This window comes from Macrobrachium rosenbergii, chromosome 52 (assembly GCF_040412425.1).
Source record: "Macrobrachium rosenbergii isolate ZJJX-2024 chromosome 52, ASM4041242v1, whole genome shotgun sequence".
Taxonomy (NCBI): Eukaryota; Metazoa; Arthropoda; class Malacostraca; order Decapoda; family Palaemonidae; genus Macrobrachium; species Macrobrachium rosenbergii.
In genome coordinates, this window is record NC_089792.1 from 34,674,062 (window position 1) to 34,691,035 (window position 16,974).

The window sequence follows — 16,974 nt, forward strand, 5'->3', positions numbered from 1 at the left end:
AAACTGGTAAAAGAGCAAAATGAAAGACTAGAAATGCCACAAGGAGAACAAGGGCATAAGCTGATAGGATACTTTACGGTGCAAGAATGCCCCCTCTGAGTCAGGACGAATCTTAATAGTAATAACTCTGTTTAAGGGATAAGGAAAACTCTTATTGAGCCTTAAGGGTACTCCTGGGCATCATGGGGACTAACAGACTAACATTAGGCTATGGGACTTCATCATAAACCTCAAATAAAACTTGAGAGGCAAGGACAGCAGACCTATAAAAGGCCAAGACTGAGGGAACCACATGCAAGGACTCTGTAGGAAGAGGCATCACATGAAAGACAGAAGCCAAAGTGCAGGGGGGTACCAAAGTTGAAGCAAGGACTGCAGGAGGAGCAGGAGCTGCAGGCATGGGAGTTGAAGACATGGCAACCATAAGTGCTGAAGTGGCAACAGTAATTACGGAAGGACCAAAAGCCGAGGATGTCCTGATCAGTAAGGGAACCAAAGCTGAATATAATGGAATGGGATGAATGACTAATGCTGAGAATGCTCCTCTATTCTTGGTCAGGAAATCATATATTTAAGGTGCTCAAGGTCACAGGATCAGACATACAAGCTGGAAGTCACATGACAAAACTGTCAAGTGCCAAGCATGAGGACACATAGAAGTGACTGAAGAGATCAGATACACCAGAGAGGTTGTGGCCACAGAAACCGATACATTATCAAAAAAGGTGACAAAGGGAGTGGGAAGACAACAAGGAGTTCAAACAGCAGGCACAGTGATACTATAAACAGTAGCTAACTCTTGAAACTTTGAGTTGAAGATGCAAGTAACTATCCATGAAGATCAGCAACTTGAGCCTGTATGATGATGGCAATCAACTGATGAAGATCAGCAACTTGAAATCACATGATGATGGCAAGCAACTGTCCCTGAAGATCAAAACCATATGATGATGGCAAGTAACTGTCCATGAAGATCAGCAACTTGAAATTGTATGATGGTGGCAAGTGACTATCCATGAAGATCAGCAACCTGAGCCTGTATGATGATGGCAATCAACTGATGAAGATCAGCAACTTGAAACCATATGATGATGGCAAGTAACCGTCCATGAAGATCAGTAACTTGAAACTGTATGATGGTGGCAAGTGACTATCCATGAAGATCAGTGACTTGAGCCTGTATGACGATGGCAATCAACTGATGAAGATCAGCAACTTGAAACCATATGATGATGGCAAGTAACTGTCCATGAAGATCAGTAACTTGAGACTATGATAATGCGAAGTACGCGTCCATGAAGATCAGCAACTTGAAATTGTATGATGGTTGCAAGTGACTATCCATGAAAATCAGCAACCTGAAACCATATGATGATGGCAAGTACCAGTCCATGAAGATCATTAACTTGAGACTATAACTTAAAAAGGATCTCCCACGCAGGACCAAAAGAGAAGAAAGATGAGGGAGGTCAAACTTAATTGGGATAAGGACGGGGTAGATGGATGGGGGACATGAGGATGAAGACAACAGGAGCAACAGAGAAAAACTTGCAGATCCCTGCCAGACACAAGACCTCTTGAGAGACATCAACAGATACAAGAGTTCTTCTGAAGAGTAAGTAGTTGGAGTAGAAACAGGAATACGTCTAGTAAGACAGCAAGAACATCTAGTAGCAACAGGAGGTAACATGAAGGACACCTGTGACTTGGCCCTCACATCTGCAAAGAAACCAAATGAAATTGACAACTTACTAACCAAAGAGGAAGAACACTTCTTGCAGACTCTGTGTTGTCCAAAATAATACCCGTATTCTATACATAAATCTTTGCAAACTGCACAGGTAAGGGTAAAACATACCTGGCCCTAAAAAAACAACCAAAAAAAGTAATGCAGGACTTACCATCCCTACCACCATAAGTTCACTGAGGCATAATAACCATGGAAATGAAATTCCAGAAAAAAAATACTGTATTACAGAAAAGTTATTTAATAAGGTAGGCTGAGAAAATAATGGAGAAACCATGTCAACCATTACAGTGGCAGAGGCAAATAGGAAGTGAAGAGCTCCAGCAAACATTAATATGCCACCAATTAACTCAAAATCAAGATGAGGAAGGGGAAAAGACAACATGTTAAAAGCATCCAAGTATATGGTAACTAAAACTCCAATTTGAAATTACATAACATTAAAGGTAAAGCAAAGGAAAAAAAAAACTGAAAATAATGATGACAAAAGTTACCCGACTGAGTGAGGAAAAACTAAAAGAAAAAAAGAAAAAAGAGAGGAGCCATAAGTAACTCACAAAAACAGTAGAGCAATGAACTGCTTTGTCAGCCAAAAAGAGGAGTTATTATCAGCACCACACATAAGATGAAAATTTCATGTACATGCCGGTACATTACTGTATAAAAATACTTATGCCCTGCTGGTATGATTCTCTCCATTCTGTGTTCCCTGTGCACTGTATTAAGCAATACTTTGAGTATACAGATTTTCTCTATCATCACTTCCTGCTTTCTGAATACTCGTATATGCCCATTAAAGCAGATGCAAGCATGCTGTTTAAATCTTTATGTATGTTAGTTCTCAGTCAGATTATATATATATATATATATATATATATATATATATATATATATATATATATATATATATATATATATATATATATAATATATGTTACATTCTGGTATATATACAGGCAGTCTCCAGTTTACAATGGGGGTTCCGTTCTGGTGCCAAGTCGTAAGCCGAAAATAGTCGTAAACTGAAAAACTCATCGAGAATTGTAAGAAAACCTTATTTTTAATCCTTTGAGTTTCCTTTGGGTATCCTGAAAATGACGTAACCTGCATTTTTATCGAGTCTTTCATAAAAAACCTCCCAAATTTTACCATTCTGCTGTTTTGGCACGAGAGAGAGAGAGAGAGAGAGAGAGAGAGAGAGAGAGAGAGAGAGAGAGAGAGAGAGAGAGAGACTGCTTTACTGCTTATCTACCAGAAAAAGACTTAGAATTTCACAGAACGACAGTGCTCCCCCATTTTTACTTCTAGTATCATCCTACACCAAATATAGCTTAAATTATTATTGCATTACTACTGTATTAATCTTTGAAATTATATTATTATATCATTTCAAAGTCATCTTAAACATTAGTACCCTTTTCCAGCCAGAGAGAGAGAGAGAGAGAGAGAGAGAGAGAGAGAGAGAGAGAGAGAGAGAGAGTTTATCTCTCTAATCTCTCGAGGAATGTTAATCCATTTCTCTTTACTGCGACCGACAAAAAACAAAAAAATGGTTTTTTTTCTTTGTCTTCCAAAGATGTACTACTACCTTTACTACGCATTTTTAAAACACCATGAACACACACACACACACACATAAACAAACAGTGTGCATAGGTAAAGAGACTCAAATTAGCAGTATCTTTTCCTGAGAGAGTGAAGGGCTGAACTAAGTATATGTTCATAATATATCTATCCATTTCTCATTCCACCTTTTGGAGAGAGAGAGAGAGAGAGAGAGAGAGAGAGAGAGAGAGAGAGAGAGAGAGAGAGAGAGAGAGAGAGAGAGAGAGAGAAAATTGATCTTCTACCCTTGGTCAGAAATGTCAAGTAATTTGACATATTTGACAGTTCCACCCTCCCCCATAGCTTCAAAGCTTTGGGCAAAAGACAGGGTATGATATTTGTTTGAAAATTGAAATAATTTACTTTAAAAATGCATAAATATTGTCATTACGGTATATTACTATTATTATTTAATCTTACTAATATTTGAAAATTAGCACTTATTATTAGGTAAGTCATTTATTTATCATACAAACGTGGTTAGTTCTCACCATCTCCCACAAGTTTGTTAAAAAATTCTTTTACTGTCATTCTCTCTCTCTCTCTCTCTCTCTCTCTCTCTCTCTCTCTCTCTCTCTCTCTCTCTCTCTCTCTCTCTCTCTCTTATCTCAGAGAGAGGAAGGGAAAAAAAAATACTACTCACCCTCCTTTTAGTGTATGCAAAGCCTGTGAGGAACAAGCTTTTTGGTTGGTTAAAATCCAACCCTTCCTGCCAATAGCAGGTCGTCAAGGAGGGCGAGAGGGGGAGGAGGGGGTTGTTACAAGTTATTATTGGCTACTGTCAGTCCTTCCAGCCAATAGCGCATCGTCATGGAGAGAGGGGGTTGCTACGAGCTCTGTTATTGGCTACTTCTAATCCCTCGAGCCAATGTCGTCTTGTCATGAAGCCTATGTCAAAGCAATAAAAAATTGTCACACAACCGATAGTGAGATTTTAGTATATTTTCATGTTTATATACAGTAATCCATATTTCTTTGAAGGATATATGCTGCAGTACAGAGAGAGAGAGAGAGAGAGAGAGATCCAGGCAGTTGGTCTTACTTGAATCTCAAGAGTGGAATTATTTGGGGGGGGAAAGAGAGAGATATATATGGGCAGTTGGCCTTACTTAAATCTCAAAAGTGAAATTATTCGTGAATTATGAGAGAGAGAGAGAGAGAGAGAGAGAGAGAGAGAGAGAGAGAGAGAGAGAGAGAGAGAAGAGAGAGTGATTACATTGAATGAAGTGATTACATCGGTAAGCAGTTTTATGATTTCACGGGGTTTTAATTTAAATTTTATTGATACTTTGCTGTGGTTACCTTAATGTTAATATTTAAAAATTAGTAAATCATTTTTTTATCATACAAAATGTATTTAGTCATGAAAATAAAATAAAAATCAGTAATTAGTGAACATTGCTCTATGAAAAAATCCGTGAATGTGAATTTTCTTCCGTTGTATGCGTTGGACTAAGTCATCCGAAATATTACCGTCGAGAATCCTAAGAAAACCTTTTCATTATTTGGGTGTCTTGAAAACAACAAATCCTGCATTTTTCTTATTGAGTTTTTCATAATAAAACCCCTCCAAATATTGACCATTCTACCGTTTTGGATGCATATTTCTTCCGATCGTCGTCGAACTGGCGTCGTCCAAAATACCGTCGAAAATCATGAGAAAACCTTACTTTTAATTCTTTGGGTGTCTTGAAAACAATATATCCTGCATTTATATTGAGTTTTTCAATAGAAAAACCTCCAAAATTTTACCATTCTGCCATTCTAGAGCCATATTTCTTCCGTTGGATCGGCACTGTCAGCGTCGTAAACCTGGAACATGCGTTGTAACCCAGGAAATAATTTTTTTGTGAATATATTTGAAAAGCGTCGTAAACTCGGAATGTCGTAAGCCGAGCCTGTCGCATCCTGGAGACTGTCTGTATATATATACATATTTTCACATATTTAGAAAATTTGTCCCTCCAGTCCATTAGCTAGGAAATCAAATTTCATGGCAGATGGAGAGAAACCCACTGGGGAGGGGGCAAATGTAGACGTCTTAACCCCGTATTGTATGATTTTGGGGGACAGAAAGCCATTCGAGAAGAAGGATCAGTCACGACAGGAATTGGGCTGCTATGCTGACCCTTAGTTAGTCTCAACCATATGACCTATTTCCCTTTGACCTTGTACTGGTTGTTATTGCTCCTTACAGATCTAACGATGTCATGTGCCCATCCCTAGAAATCGAGGATGGCTCGGTGACCTCTCTCGTCATTCCGCACCAGACAACCACAGAGCCAAGATGGTGCTGTCCTTCCCTCTTATACTGGCCATGTGTCGGGACTTCTGCGGCCAGAATTCAACTTTTGCAAGCAAGCTCCATGTACAGATGCGATAAGGTATGTCTTGAGTTGCAAGTAACAACAGTGCTCTTTTCCTTCTCATGAATTTCTCCATCTTCAGCATTTCCAACTTTTCATTCTCCCAAAACAAAGCCCCTTTGTTTCCCACAGCCTAGCACGCACATATGTCCTCATGACCTGTTCCATGCTTAAATTAAGTTTGTTCTGTGATAATAATTAGAGCATTCCCACCAGAGTGTTACCATATGCTAATTTAATCTAATTGATAAATTCCTCCATTGTGACCAAGTAATTTCATGTAAGAGAAAGTCAATATATCTGAATGCTAATCTGGAATTCTTTTCCAGAATCCGGTTATCTGGCTCTTCTAGTTTTCTGCCCCTGCCCTTGTGAACCAAATAGCCTTAGGTGTTTAAAATACCATCTTGCTACGTGCAAGACTCTTCTGACCACCAGCGGTCCAGGGGCACATGACTGGTCCCCAGTCTATGTTCACGTTGTGCTAAAATCACCATTAATTATCAGCCAGTCTCAACAGCAGTGGTTTTCATTTGCGTGTCCAACTCTTTCAGAGCTGTAGCCCTTCTCAGATTTATTTATTTGCTATGCATAGTCTTACTTTTATTGCACACTGCATAAGCCTTGTTTGCTGCTCAGTCAGCCATTTCATATTAAATTCCTGATTGCTCAGCTTGTAAATAAATTCAAATTTGGGATACCTGCCTGGTTTGAAAGGCGACATTCCCATTCTCTGTTAAACAGATGTAATATCAAGGTAAGTCACCTTGGTAATTACATTTATTGCTTATGTTCGGAGCTCTAGGTGCTGGCCCCTAAGGCAAATTACATTCAAAATCCAATTTAATTCTTCCAACTGGACTCAGAACATAACAGTGGCGACCTTGCCAGGATCTTAGTCAAATTAGCAATGAGAATTAGCTTCGCTATTACTAGACTCAGAAGGAAGACGAACCGAGGAATAACCTAATTCATAAAATAATTCAATTCCATTATCTGTAAGACAAAAGATAAAGGGTGACAGAACCAAAGCTAAAGATAACTAGGTAAGGGTTATTATTATAATTGTTGTAATATTAAGGATACATTACAAACAGATAGGGAAGAAGTGTTTTAAAAAGAAGTGATTCGTAGCTAATTTTTAGTTATCGTGTCATAGGATAAAGGTGAGAGCGCCAAAAAGGTTCTTAAGTTAACAACACAGAATAACTGCCCGTGAAATTTTGTGTCGTGAGAAGAGTAGCAGAGGTGTTGTTGACACCAGGTATTTAGGAATTACGAAGTGCTTTAGCAGGGATTTACTGCATGTGCTAGCCATGAACAGTTAGCTAAGTGTGTGGTTTGAAAACAGTTACGGCAGAGTAAGTGTACAATTCCTGTGTCCATGAAGTGTAGTTGAAAAATTTGTATTTGTTAAAATATGTGTGTGTGTGTTCCGCACTGCTTGTGCTGTGTGTGTTTGTGCCTTTTCATTCTGATTCAGCACACTTGTGAGGGGATAGAGTGCTTACAGCTCCTTAATTTCCTCACTGGAAAAGAACCAGCTTGCCTGGTCAAGACTAGTTTCTCTGGATGAGGTCCTCTTGCCCATGATTCCCCCTCCTCCATTCAAGAGTGATAAAAGTAGGAGGCACAAGGTTTTTTCATGTTTCGACACCCATTGTGTTTTCTCCTGCCAAAGACTTACCTCTTCATAATTCCCATTCTCCATTGGAATACCCTGCAACTCCTTGAATGGATTTTCTGCTCCAGCAACTGGGTATGGACATGGTTTCCACATTATTTTTGGTGGTGCCTACATCTGCGAGAACAATCACCAAAGTTGATGTGACCATGAGATCTTATCTTTCTTGACACAAATGACAGCAACTGCCTTCAACTATAGTTGGGCTTATGTTTACAGCACTATGTACAGTACTCCAACTTTTGCTATGTCATTGACCTCTAGTACCTTGGTTCCTGTGCAAGTCATTCTGCCTTCATCTTCTGCTTCTGTTCCCAAGCTTAAACTGTGAATGAATTGTATCTTCTTCCTAAGAGTATCCAGAAATAATGCTGTGAGAGTTTTTCATATCCCAAACCAGCATGTAGAGATACTAGCTCTGAGCCTTCCTGATGTACTGTCTAGGCTTCTGCTTGTCCTGGAAGAAACCTTGAGTTGATCATTCTCACTAACTAAGGCACAGCCTAGAGCTGAGTCTTTGCTCCATCTAGACATCACAGCACCTAGCACAACAAGGTACAACTCACCTTTTGAACTTCGCAGTTCTAGATGAGACTCTCTCCTAGTCAATGCAATTGTAGAACTACTGTATTTTCTCTCTCTCTCTCTTTTGGTAGATTAGGCCTGAGGAATGACACAACTGTCATGTCGTCTCATCTTCTGCCATTTCCCCCAGTGACAATTCTTCACTGGTAGGCTTCGTCATTCTACTTCACCTGCTTCTCGTCTAACCTGCCTCAGCCGATGATGAGTGTGGCATCCTTCCAGATCCCTTTACATGAAACATCTTAACTTGAGAAGCTTCCTGGTACTCATGGCACTCATTAGACACCTAAGAGGACCAGATTCATCGCCACCAAGACTGTTTTGTTGGTATAATAGTGCTGAATATTTGGATGTTAACCCTTAGTGGACAGATTGAGCTTCAGTGTGAAGTAAAACAGGTTTGGGGAGGTGGACGGATTGAGCTTCAGTGTGAAGCAGAATTACGCACCACTGTTATGGTAATAATGATTCGAAACAAGGGTGCCAATACTTCTATATGCTATAAATTCACTAATGGCAACTTTTATACAGACGTGAGAGTTAGGCCAGTATCAGTAATGCTTGTGACTTCAAGGGGGAAGGTACTGCATCTCTCTCTCTCTCACATGAGTCTTTTTGTAAATGTGCTTGTAAATATATGAAGGGGTTGCTGTTGTTTTTTGTTTTTGTCTTTTATGATAGTATGTCGGTTGTAAATGTAATTTTACAAAGAAAATTGCAAAGAAATATTAGAAAGAGCATGTAAAAGTAAAAAAAAAAAGTTACTGAATCTTCCTTCTTGTAAACTTACATGAATATTTTACAATATGCAAAAAATTTGTTACTACTTTTATTTCTTATCTGTTCTGATATTGTGTGAGCAGTAATAATTATTTTACAAAATCCAAAAAATTTATTTATTAGAAAAAACATATATAAGTTGGTAAAATTTACGATTGTCTTGTAAATGGGGCCCCACAAGGGGTTGTAAATAGTAATTTTCAACTTCTCGTGGAAGGTAGGGAAAATTTTTTAGAACTTTTTATTTATACAGCGTGAATGTACGTGTCATTCTCTTTCCATTGATGTGATTTTTTATTTTGCCGACCTCGAAGTTTCCCCGGTCTGGGGTGCTGCACATTGATATATTATGCCCTCCCTTAAGGGTTAAAATCACTGATCTCCATTTTTATTAGTGTCTACAGTATTATGAGCAGATGTAAAGTTTATTATTGTAATATACTTGTAAAAAAGTGCAGTACATATGAAATATAAAAATTGAAAACAAACTGAGCAAGTAATCTTCAGAGGAGAAAGTTTTACCAACAGTACCTCACTTTGTGTTCACACTTACTACTCACCTGAATGTTCCTTAGTGTTACAAGAAGAAGTTAAGATTAAAGATGTACAGTATCAAACTTTTAGGTGAAAGCTCACATACAACATGTCTAGGCTCATTCCTGAGTTTGAGCATTCATCTTAATCCTCCATTCTCTGCCACGGCTCTATCACTGACGTCAACATTTACTATCTGCATTAAAGTGTACATACTCTATTGTTCAGTAATATACAATGTGTGTGAAAGAGAAAGATTGTAGACTAAGGAAATATACAAATTCTGTAAGCTTGCATGAATTCAACTCGCTTACACGTCTTGACTGATGTAATGGTGAATTTCTGTATACCGTAGAATATAAATACCGATACTGCAGTACAATATCTTTCAACAAGTTTTCAATTATATCATCAAAATTGAATGCTACCATGGGGAGAGAGAGAAAGATGGGAGATGAAGGAAAAATGCCAGACTCATTTGCAAGTAGAAATATCCAGATAACCTGAATACCAGTACCACAGAGGGTTTTGAGGATCAGGAAAACCTTAGGGTATTTTTATTTTTTCCAAAATCTCACTCCCAACAAATAAGCACAAAATTTGTTACTGCTTTTATTTCTTATCTGTTTTGATATTGTGTGAGCAGTAATAATAACTTTACAAAATCCAAAAAACTTCTTTATTAGAAAAACCATATATAAGTTGGTAAAATTTACGATTGTCTTGTAAATGAGGCCCCACAAGGGGCTGTAAATAGAGACACACTTATATAGTAAATGCATTTGACAACAAGGTAGCTTGTAACCACCAAGTATCATAGCTAACTGCCTAAAATAACATTGAGTAAACTAACCGTATTTTCAGACATGGCTCTTTCATCTTGCTTCATCTCTGAAAACTGAATATCTGATGGTTCACCCCTCAAGGGAGTTGTTCTCAAGGTATCACCTTCACTGCTGCTGATAGTTAATATTTTGTCTTCACCACCCAATGCTAAGAGATTAGCTGTGGACCAACAGCCACTTTGGATTTTGCGACTGTGCTTGCCTACCACTGGAATTCGTCTGAAAATAAGAATAAATTTGTAATTATAATTAGATTAGAATGTACAGCTGTTCCACAGCATATATGGTGGAACCTTTCCTTTCACAGTACATAAAATTAGGAAGGTAGTGCCACAATAGATGTACATCATATACAGAAAAAAAATTCTGTTTTGTTATATGTTAACAAAAGTTTCCAAACATTCTTTGAACTTTGTACCCACTAAACCCCCAAAATATAATGGACATAATTCAACCATTCAAGTGCTTTTATTGTTAATACAGTCGACCCAGGTATTCACAGGGGTTAGGGACCACAACGCCCGCGAACAGCTGAAATCCGCAAATACTTGACACCCCCCTCTAAAAACGGTTATAACTGCCTATTTTAATACTTCAATCACCAAATATACCTTAAACTATCATCCTAAAACACTTAAATATTTCAAAGTCAACTTATGACGTTACCCTTAAAAACATATATTTGAAAATTAGTAAATCTTTAACACTCTACAAAGTGAAAACTAATCAAGTTAACCATATATTTAGGCCCACACATATTCCTTCATACAGTATTCAAGCCTGACGATTTTCTTTTAATGTATACAGTGGATGGGGGTAACACTGGTACATTCTCAATTACAGAGAAGAGTTTGTACTGTTAGCATTTTATTTAAATATTTTGAAAAAATATAATAAATAATAGAAGTTTAAATTAGTAAATCACGTTTTACTCATAAATATGATTTATTGAAGATGATCATGAACTATGAAAAGTCTGTGAATGATGAAGATTGACTGCACAAAAAATTGCAGAGGAGTTACATCTCCTCTGGGGCGCCTATATTTCTTCAGGCCCTTTGTCCATCAACTGCACTTCTTCAGGGGCTTCGGGAGGCTTTGGAGGGTCCTTCTTCATGGGCTCGAAGAACATGATGATAAGAACTTGCTGTTGCTGCTTCTTCATGCTGACAAGGAGTTTATTATAGGGCCCCAAAATCCCATCAAGGGCATCTGAAAACTTTATAGAGCATTCCATATAAGGATCCCATGCTTCAATCATCTCCTGCAGTAACCTGGTTGCCCTCATAACTTGGGACAGACACTCCAAAGACAGGCCCTCATCCTCCTCCTTGTCCCCTGAACCTGCCGTATCTTCTTCCTCGCTGGCAGACTTCGACAGCTCTTCCAAATCTGTTGGTGGAGGTCAGGTGATCATCAATGAGGGTGCCTACTTCATCCTCTGTTGATGTCCTGAAGCCTTCTCCACCTAGTGTGGAGTCAAAGAAGGTCTTGTATAATCGTTTACACTCCAATGCAAAACTTCTTCCTTCACAAATTAAGGGTCTTTCCTATTTCATATCTTTCAACATGATGTTTTCAGTCGGACATCTACAGATGTGTGGAAGAGTTTATGCCAATAATCTTCAGCATAAATTCATTGTCAGTGTCACCAAAGTTGTCCATAGAGTTCTGGGTGTAGAGTGCTTTGAATGCACAGATCATGCTGTTCCCTAGGCTGGAGGACACAATGGTGTTGGCTCCAGGAACTTGCTGGACATCTGGCAGTGAGTGCTGATTGAGAGGGTGGCCACTAGCATCATGCCGTAATCAATTCTTAACCTCCATGCACAACTTTTGAGGTAATTTTTGTCCTTTAGGGATGAGACTCTGAATGAGCCAGTTAGACATAAGGACTTTGGCTGATCTAGTCACTTGTTTGTGCATCCAAAACCTACAGTGCAGCAATTTCTTGTTCTTTTTCTTGAGGGCCCTGGGGTTTGCAGCCCTGGTAAAGAGGCCTGATTTCACCATGAAGCCAGCAGCATTGCCACACACAATGGGGTTTCCCTATGATTCTGGGCCTTAAATCTAGGGGTGCTGGCTTCCTGTTCATGAGGTATGTCCATGAAGGCATTTTTTGTGAACAAGCCAGTCTTGTCCATGTTTGAACACCGGGAGGCATTAGCCCTTGTCTCTAATGATATTCTTGAAGGTCTCAGGATATTTCGCGGCCACTTCCAGAGAAACAATCTTTAGGTGGAATTGCTTCTGAAAAAAGCAGAACCACCCCTTGCTAGCCTGAAAACTTTCAGGAGCTGACGATGGTCCTGCTTCTTCCTTATCTTCTTAAGCGGGGTAGTCAAAGCCTAAGAAGTCTGCTTCCTGTACGTCCCCACCTGTTAACAGTCAAAAACTACAGGTAGAGTTTTCATGACTTCTGGTGGATAATGTTGCCTTCGAGAGGGATGTTCTTCTTACATCAGTCTGTTATCCAAAATGCCAAGGCCAACTCCATCCTCACGATGCTCTTATCACACAAAGTGGAAAATGTCTTGGTACTCCCGCAGAAGTTAACATCTACGGTCTTCCTTATCACTGCATCTTTCTTCTTGATGTACTGGATGGTACTCTCATTCACACCATAATGGCGGGCTACTGCAAAGTAACTTTTCCCATCCTTCAACATTTCCAGAAGTGTTACCTTTTCCTGGAGCCTCATGACATTCTTCTGGAGCTCAGGCTCTTTGCCAGAAGCCTTAGAAGGAGCAAGGCGTTTAGGAGGCATCTTAGGGCATGATTAAAAAATATAGACAAAGATTAAAAACTACTTAGAAAGACACGCAAAGGGTGAGGAACCTATGGGGTAAAGTGAGACATTGGTGTAGCAGCAGAGGTCTATAGTTTACTGGCAGAAATGCAGGCTCCCACATTTTGTCTTCATAGACAAAGTCTTGAGGTTTTCCTTTCAATCAGCAACAAGTAAAATGAATGGCACTCCTGGATTGGCTTCATGCAAACGTTGGTGGCATGTCAAGTAGCATTGCTTCTAGGTATTTTGGACTGCTTTGATTGTTTTCTTTCAAGTGAGTTTTATGTTTGGAATTTGTGCATTGTTTGGCTAACATTTTTTAAGAAAAAAAAAGTTTTATTGATATTTTACTGTGTTTACATTAACATTAATATCTGAAAATTATAAGTCCATTTTCTTTGAGTTTTGCAGGACCCGCCTGACCATCTCAAGAAAAAATGTATAAAAATGAGAAATAGTGATGAAAGCCTTACCTTTTAACACTCTGGATGTACTGTACAGTATTTTACTTGCATTCTGATGTGGTGTACATCCAAGAATCTCCAAATTTTGACTATATTGTAGCTGTAAGTACTTTTACTGTTCCGGGTGGCATAAGCAACATTTTTTCTGTCTTCCATCTGCTGACCAACTTGGAATCAATTTTTTTAGGAATATATTTGAAAAGCAACATAAACTCAGAATGATGTAACCTGGAGACTGCCTGTAAATCATCTTTTTATCTTAGAAAATGTATTTACTATGAGTTCAGAGCCTTTGTCCCGTGTTTTTTCAGAATAACTTTTTCTGTGTAGGGACAAAAATATTGGATAATATTATACTTTTCCATCCCTGGACCTTGTTTTCGTGGGCGATTCTTTATTATTTATATTAGAAAAAGGCGTATTCATCAGACCTAAAATGACTATGTGGTGCTGGACTCCTGCCACAAGGTTTGGTCAAACAGCTGTCTCTGAAATTCTGAATGAATATTCCTGGGAACTCCTGTCAAGGCTTCAAGAATGGCAGCTATGATAAGTCATTGTCCCTGTGGTTGCAGGATCAACTGCTGTTTGTGATTCGACTTCACTATCATTTTGTAGAAGTTTAGGAAGTCTGCTTGGCAAACCCTGATTGCTAAACTTTGCTAAATGATAATAGGGCCTTTTTGGGTACTGCCTCCCCAAACAGACATCCAAAGTCTACTTCCTGTTTTTGTCATTTGTTGACTTCCATAAGGTGTGGAAAGATAATTATATATGGTTGGAAAGAATAGTTGTTGATTTCTTAGTAAAATATAACTGGAACAACATTAAAGCTGTGCTTTGTCAAAAAAAAAAAATGTCATGGGTTATAATCATCACTAATTTGTTATAGGTCCCATACTTGGGCTTTTTGCCCGTACCTGGAAGAAAGACCCATTGATTATAATGTCAAGTTTCCTCATATGTAATTGGTCTGTTAAATAAAGGATCCATGTAAGGGCATGTCATTTCATATGACCGCTCCTGCATGCTTAGTGACATGAGTACAACAATGGCTGAATTTTTGTAACATTATAATGAAAGTTGTTTTCATAAACAAATGCCCTAATGGACGTTCGATTGTTTTAGGCTTTAAATTTCCAAGAAGCTTGCACACTAAAAAGTATAAGGGCTGTCGGCCCTTCAATTTGCTCACTTGAATGATTTGTTAACTATGGTGTTGAATTGGCAGATCATCAAATTATGACCTACAATAAGTCAACTGTTTGTCAGGTACAGCATTTACCATTTCTGGAACTCATAAAACCTCATAATAATGTGTTGTGGATGAAAATATTAACAGTAATTAGCTGCTTGAGTAGGACCTATCTCAAAAGTCAAACGACCCTTATTTTTCCCCCTTTTTGGACACCAAGAGTCAATAACTGAATCCACCCAGTTAATTGCAAACTATAGTAACAACCATTATCCTGTCTTTCAAACAAAAATAGCCTATAGAAGATGGGTTACAGGACTTTTGCTGTATACTGTACTATGGATCCTATCAATGCTATACGAGGTCCATTCAAAAGTATCAGACCTTGGTCCATAAAAAAATGTGCATCATTTGAAAAAATTTATTCAATCACCTTTGCAAAGACTCCCCTTAGACCTGCAGATGTCCTCTTTTCAAGAACCAGGCCACTGCTGGGAACATCTCTGGAATCTGAATTGGGGCATGCTGTGCTGCTCTGCTGTCGTTTTCTCATAATTTCCTGGTGACTCAAAATGCTTCCCTTTCAGAGTTGTTTTCAGTTTAAACAGCCAGAGTCAAGGTGTGCCATGTCTGGAGACAATAGGGAGGATAAAGAACAAGTGGAGTTTGTTTTTGGCCAGATAACGTTTGGATCAGGTGGGCAGAATGAGCAGGTGCATTGTCATGGTGAGTTGCCAGTTTCGCATTGCCCACATTTCGGTCGTTTTTGGAGTTTGTTTTGCATCTCGAAGGTGTTGCTGTAACCTCAAGGTAATACTCCTTTTAACTGTTTGTCCTGTCTGGTGCATTCATGATGTACAATACCATTGAGTCAAAAAAGTTCATGTCAACATTGCCTTGACATTAATGGTTCATGTGTCTCTTTTTTTTTCTTGTTTGTCTGATGCTTCCATTGTGATGACTGTTTAAGTTTTTTTTTTGGTCATATCCGCTGTGATGTCTCATCACCAGTGATGATATCCATCTTCAACCGAAGTCAGAGTCACCGTTGCACAGTCAAGCGTGGTCTTGTGCAATTTCCAGGCGTGAGTTGTTTCTGCTGTTCAACAGCAACTTGGGAAGCTGGTATTAGCAGCTGCTCGTCGAGGTTGGTGGCCAAATCTTCCTTAAAATTGTATGAACTGAACTGGTGATTCCTGCTTCTTCAATAATTTCGTTGATGGTTATAATGAGAGATTGAGGCCTCACTATTGGAGGACATTTTCAATGATTTCTTCGTTTCTGCTGGTGGATGGCCTGCCTGACCGAGTCAGAAGAGAGAATGGAACTGAGCTTTGTCCTTGTTGAAGGGAATTATACCAAAGTTTATTTGAACTCCCATGGCTTCATCGTTCAAAGGCTTGCTTTTCTGGAGAGTTTGGCTTGTGTGCCAAGCAGAACTTCTGGAACGCTGCTCGAAGGGCAAGACATGAAAGAAAAGGAGGAATCCGACGAATTGGACTGGACGTCTGTGACTGAAAGCCCTCATATGGCGAATAGTACTACACACTAGAGCTTTAAAATTTACAAAAGCAATGAAAAGCAAGGGAGAGTGCTGTCAACTCCAACAAAACTAAGTTGCTGATTGGTGAATCATTTGTCCTTTTATGGACAAAGGTCGGAAACTTTTTGAATGCAATTGGTAAGAATATATATATAAAGGCAGGAAAGAAGGGAGGGTGATATAGGCAGTAGTATATATAGTATATGGATGGATATATATATATATATATATAAATATATATATAAGAATATATATATATATATATATATGAATATATATATATATATATATGCTAATGTTGCAATTTCTTCCAGGCATTATGAAAGGACAGAGATTTATCTTGGGCATAACTTTGGAACAGTGAAAAAGTAGTCAACCATGCCACCACGGGAGGTACCACCTCTCCCCTTGACACCTGAGTATCACCAGCACCACCTGTCTTTGACAACTTTAGTTAGGGCCATTTTGTCAGTTCACTTAGGGAAAGTTTGCTGAGAAGCAGTACTTTAGGAGTTAGTACCCTGACTGTTAACCTTAAGACTGCCAACATCATTCCGGTTAGACGTCAGTCTTCAGATGTTGAGTCATGCAGGAATGGGATTAGTTGAGTATCAAACATCTCAACGAAAGATGTTAAGTGATAAGAGAAAGAATGAATTTCATCTGAGGCAAGATGGTGCTCTCCGAAACTCTTGGCACCAACAGGAAGAGGGAGGGCAGGTGGTGTATGTGGAGAGACTTGGTTCACCACCTGGATGCGCCACAACAAGGATGTGGGTTGATACCACATGTAAGGGTTATACCAGTGCCTCTTATAGCTGTCAAGATGGAGAAG

General features: G+C 38.9%; 1 protein-coding gene across 1 annotated transcript in view; it reads right to left on the reverse strand.

Annotated features, from left to right (window-relative positions):
- Positions 1-16,974, reverse strand: part of Oseg6 (intraflagellar transport protein Oseg6) — a 458,610-nt gene that overhangs the window by 320,694 nt on the left and 120,942 nt on the right. Inside the window, 1 exon segment of the mRNA XM_067096238.1 lies at positions 10,155-10,365. Coding sequence (XP_066952339.1) covers positions 10,155-10,365 — 211 coding nt within the window.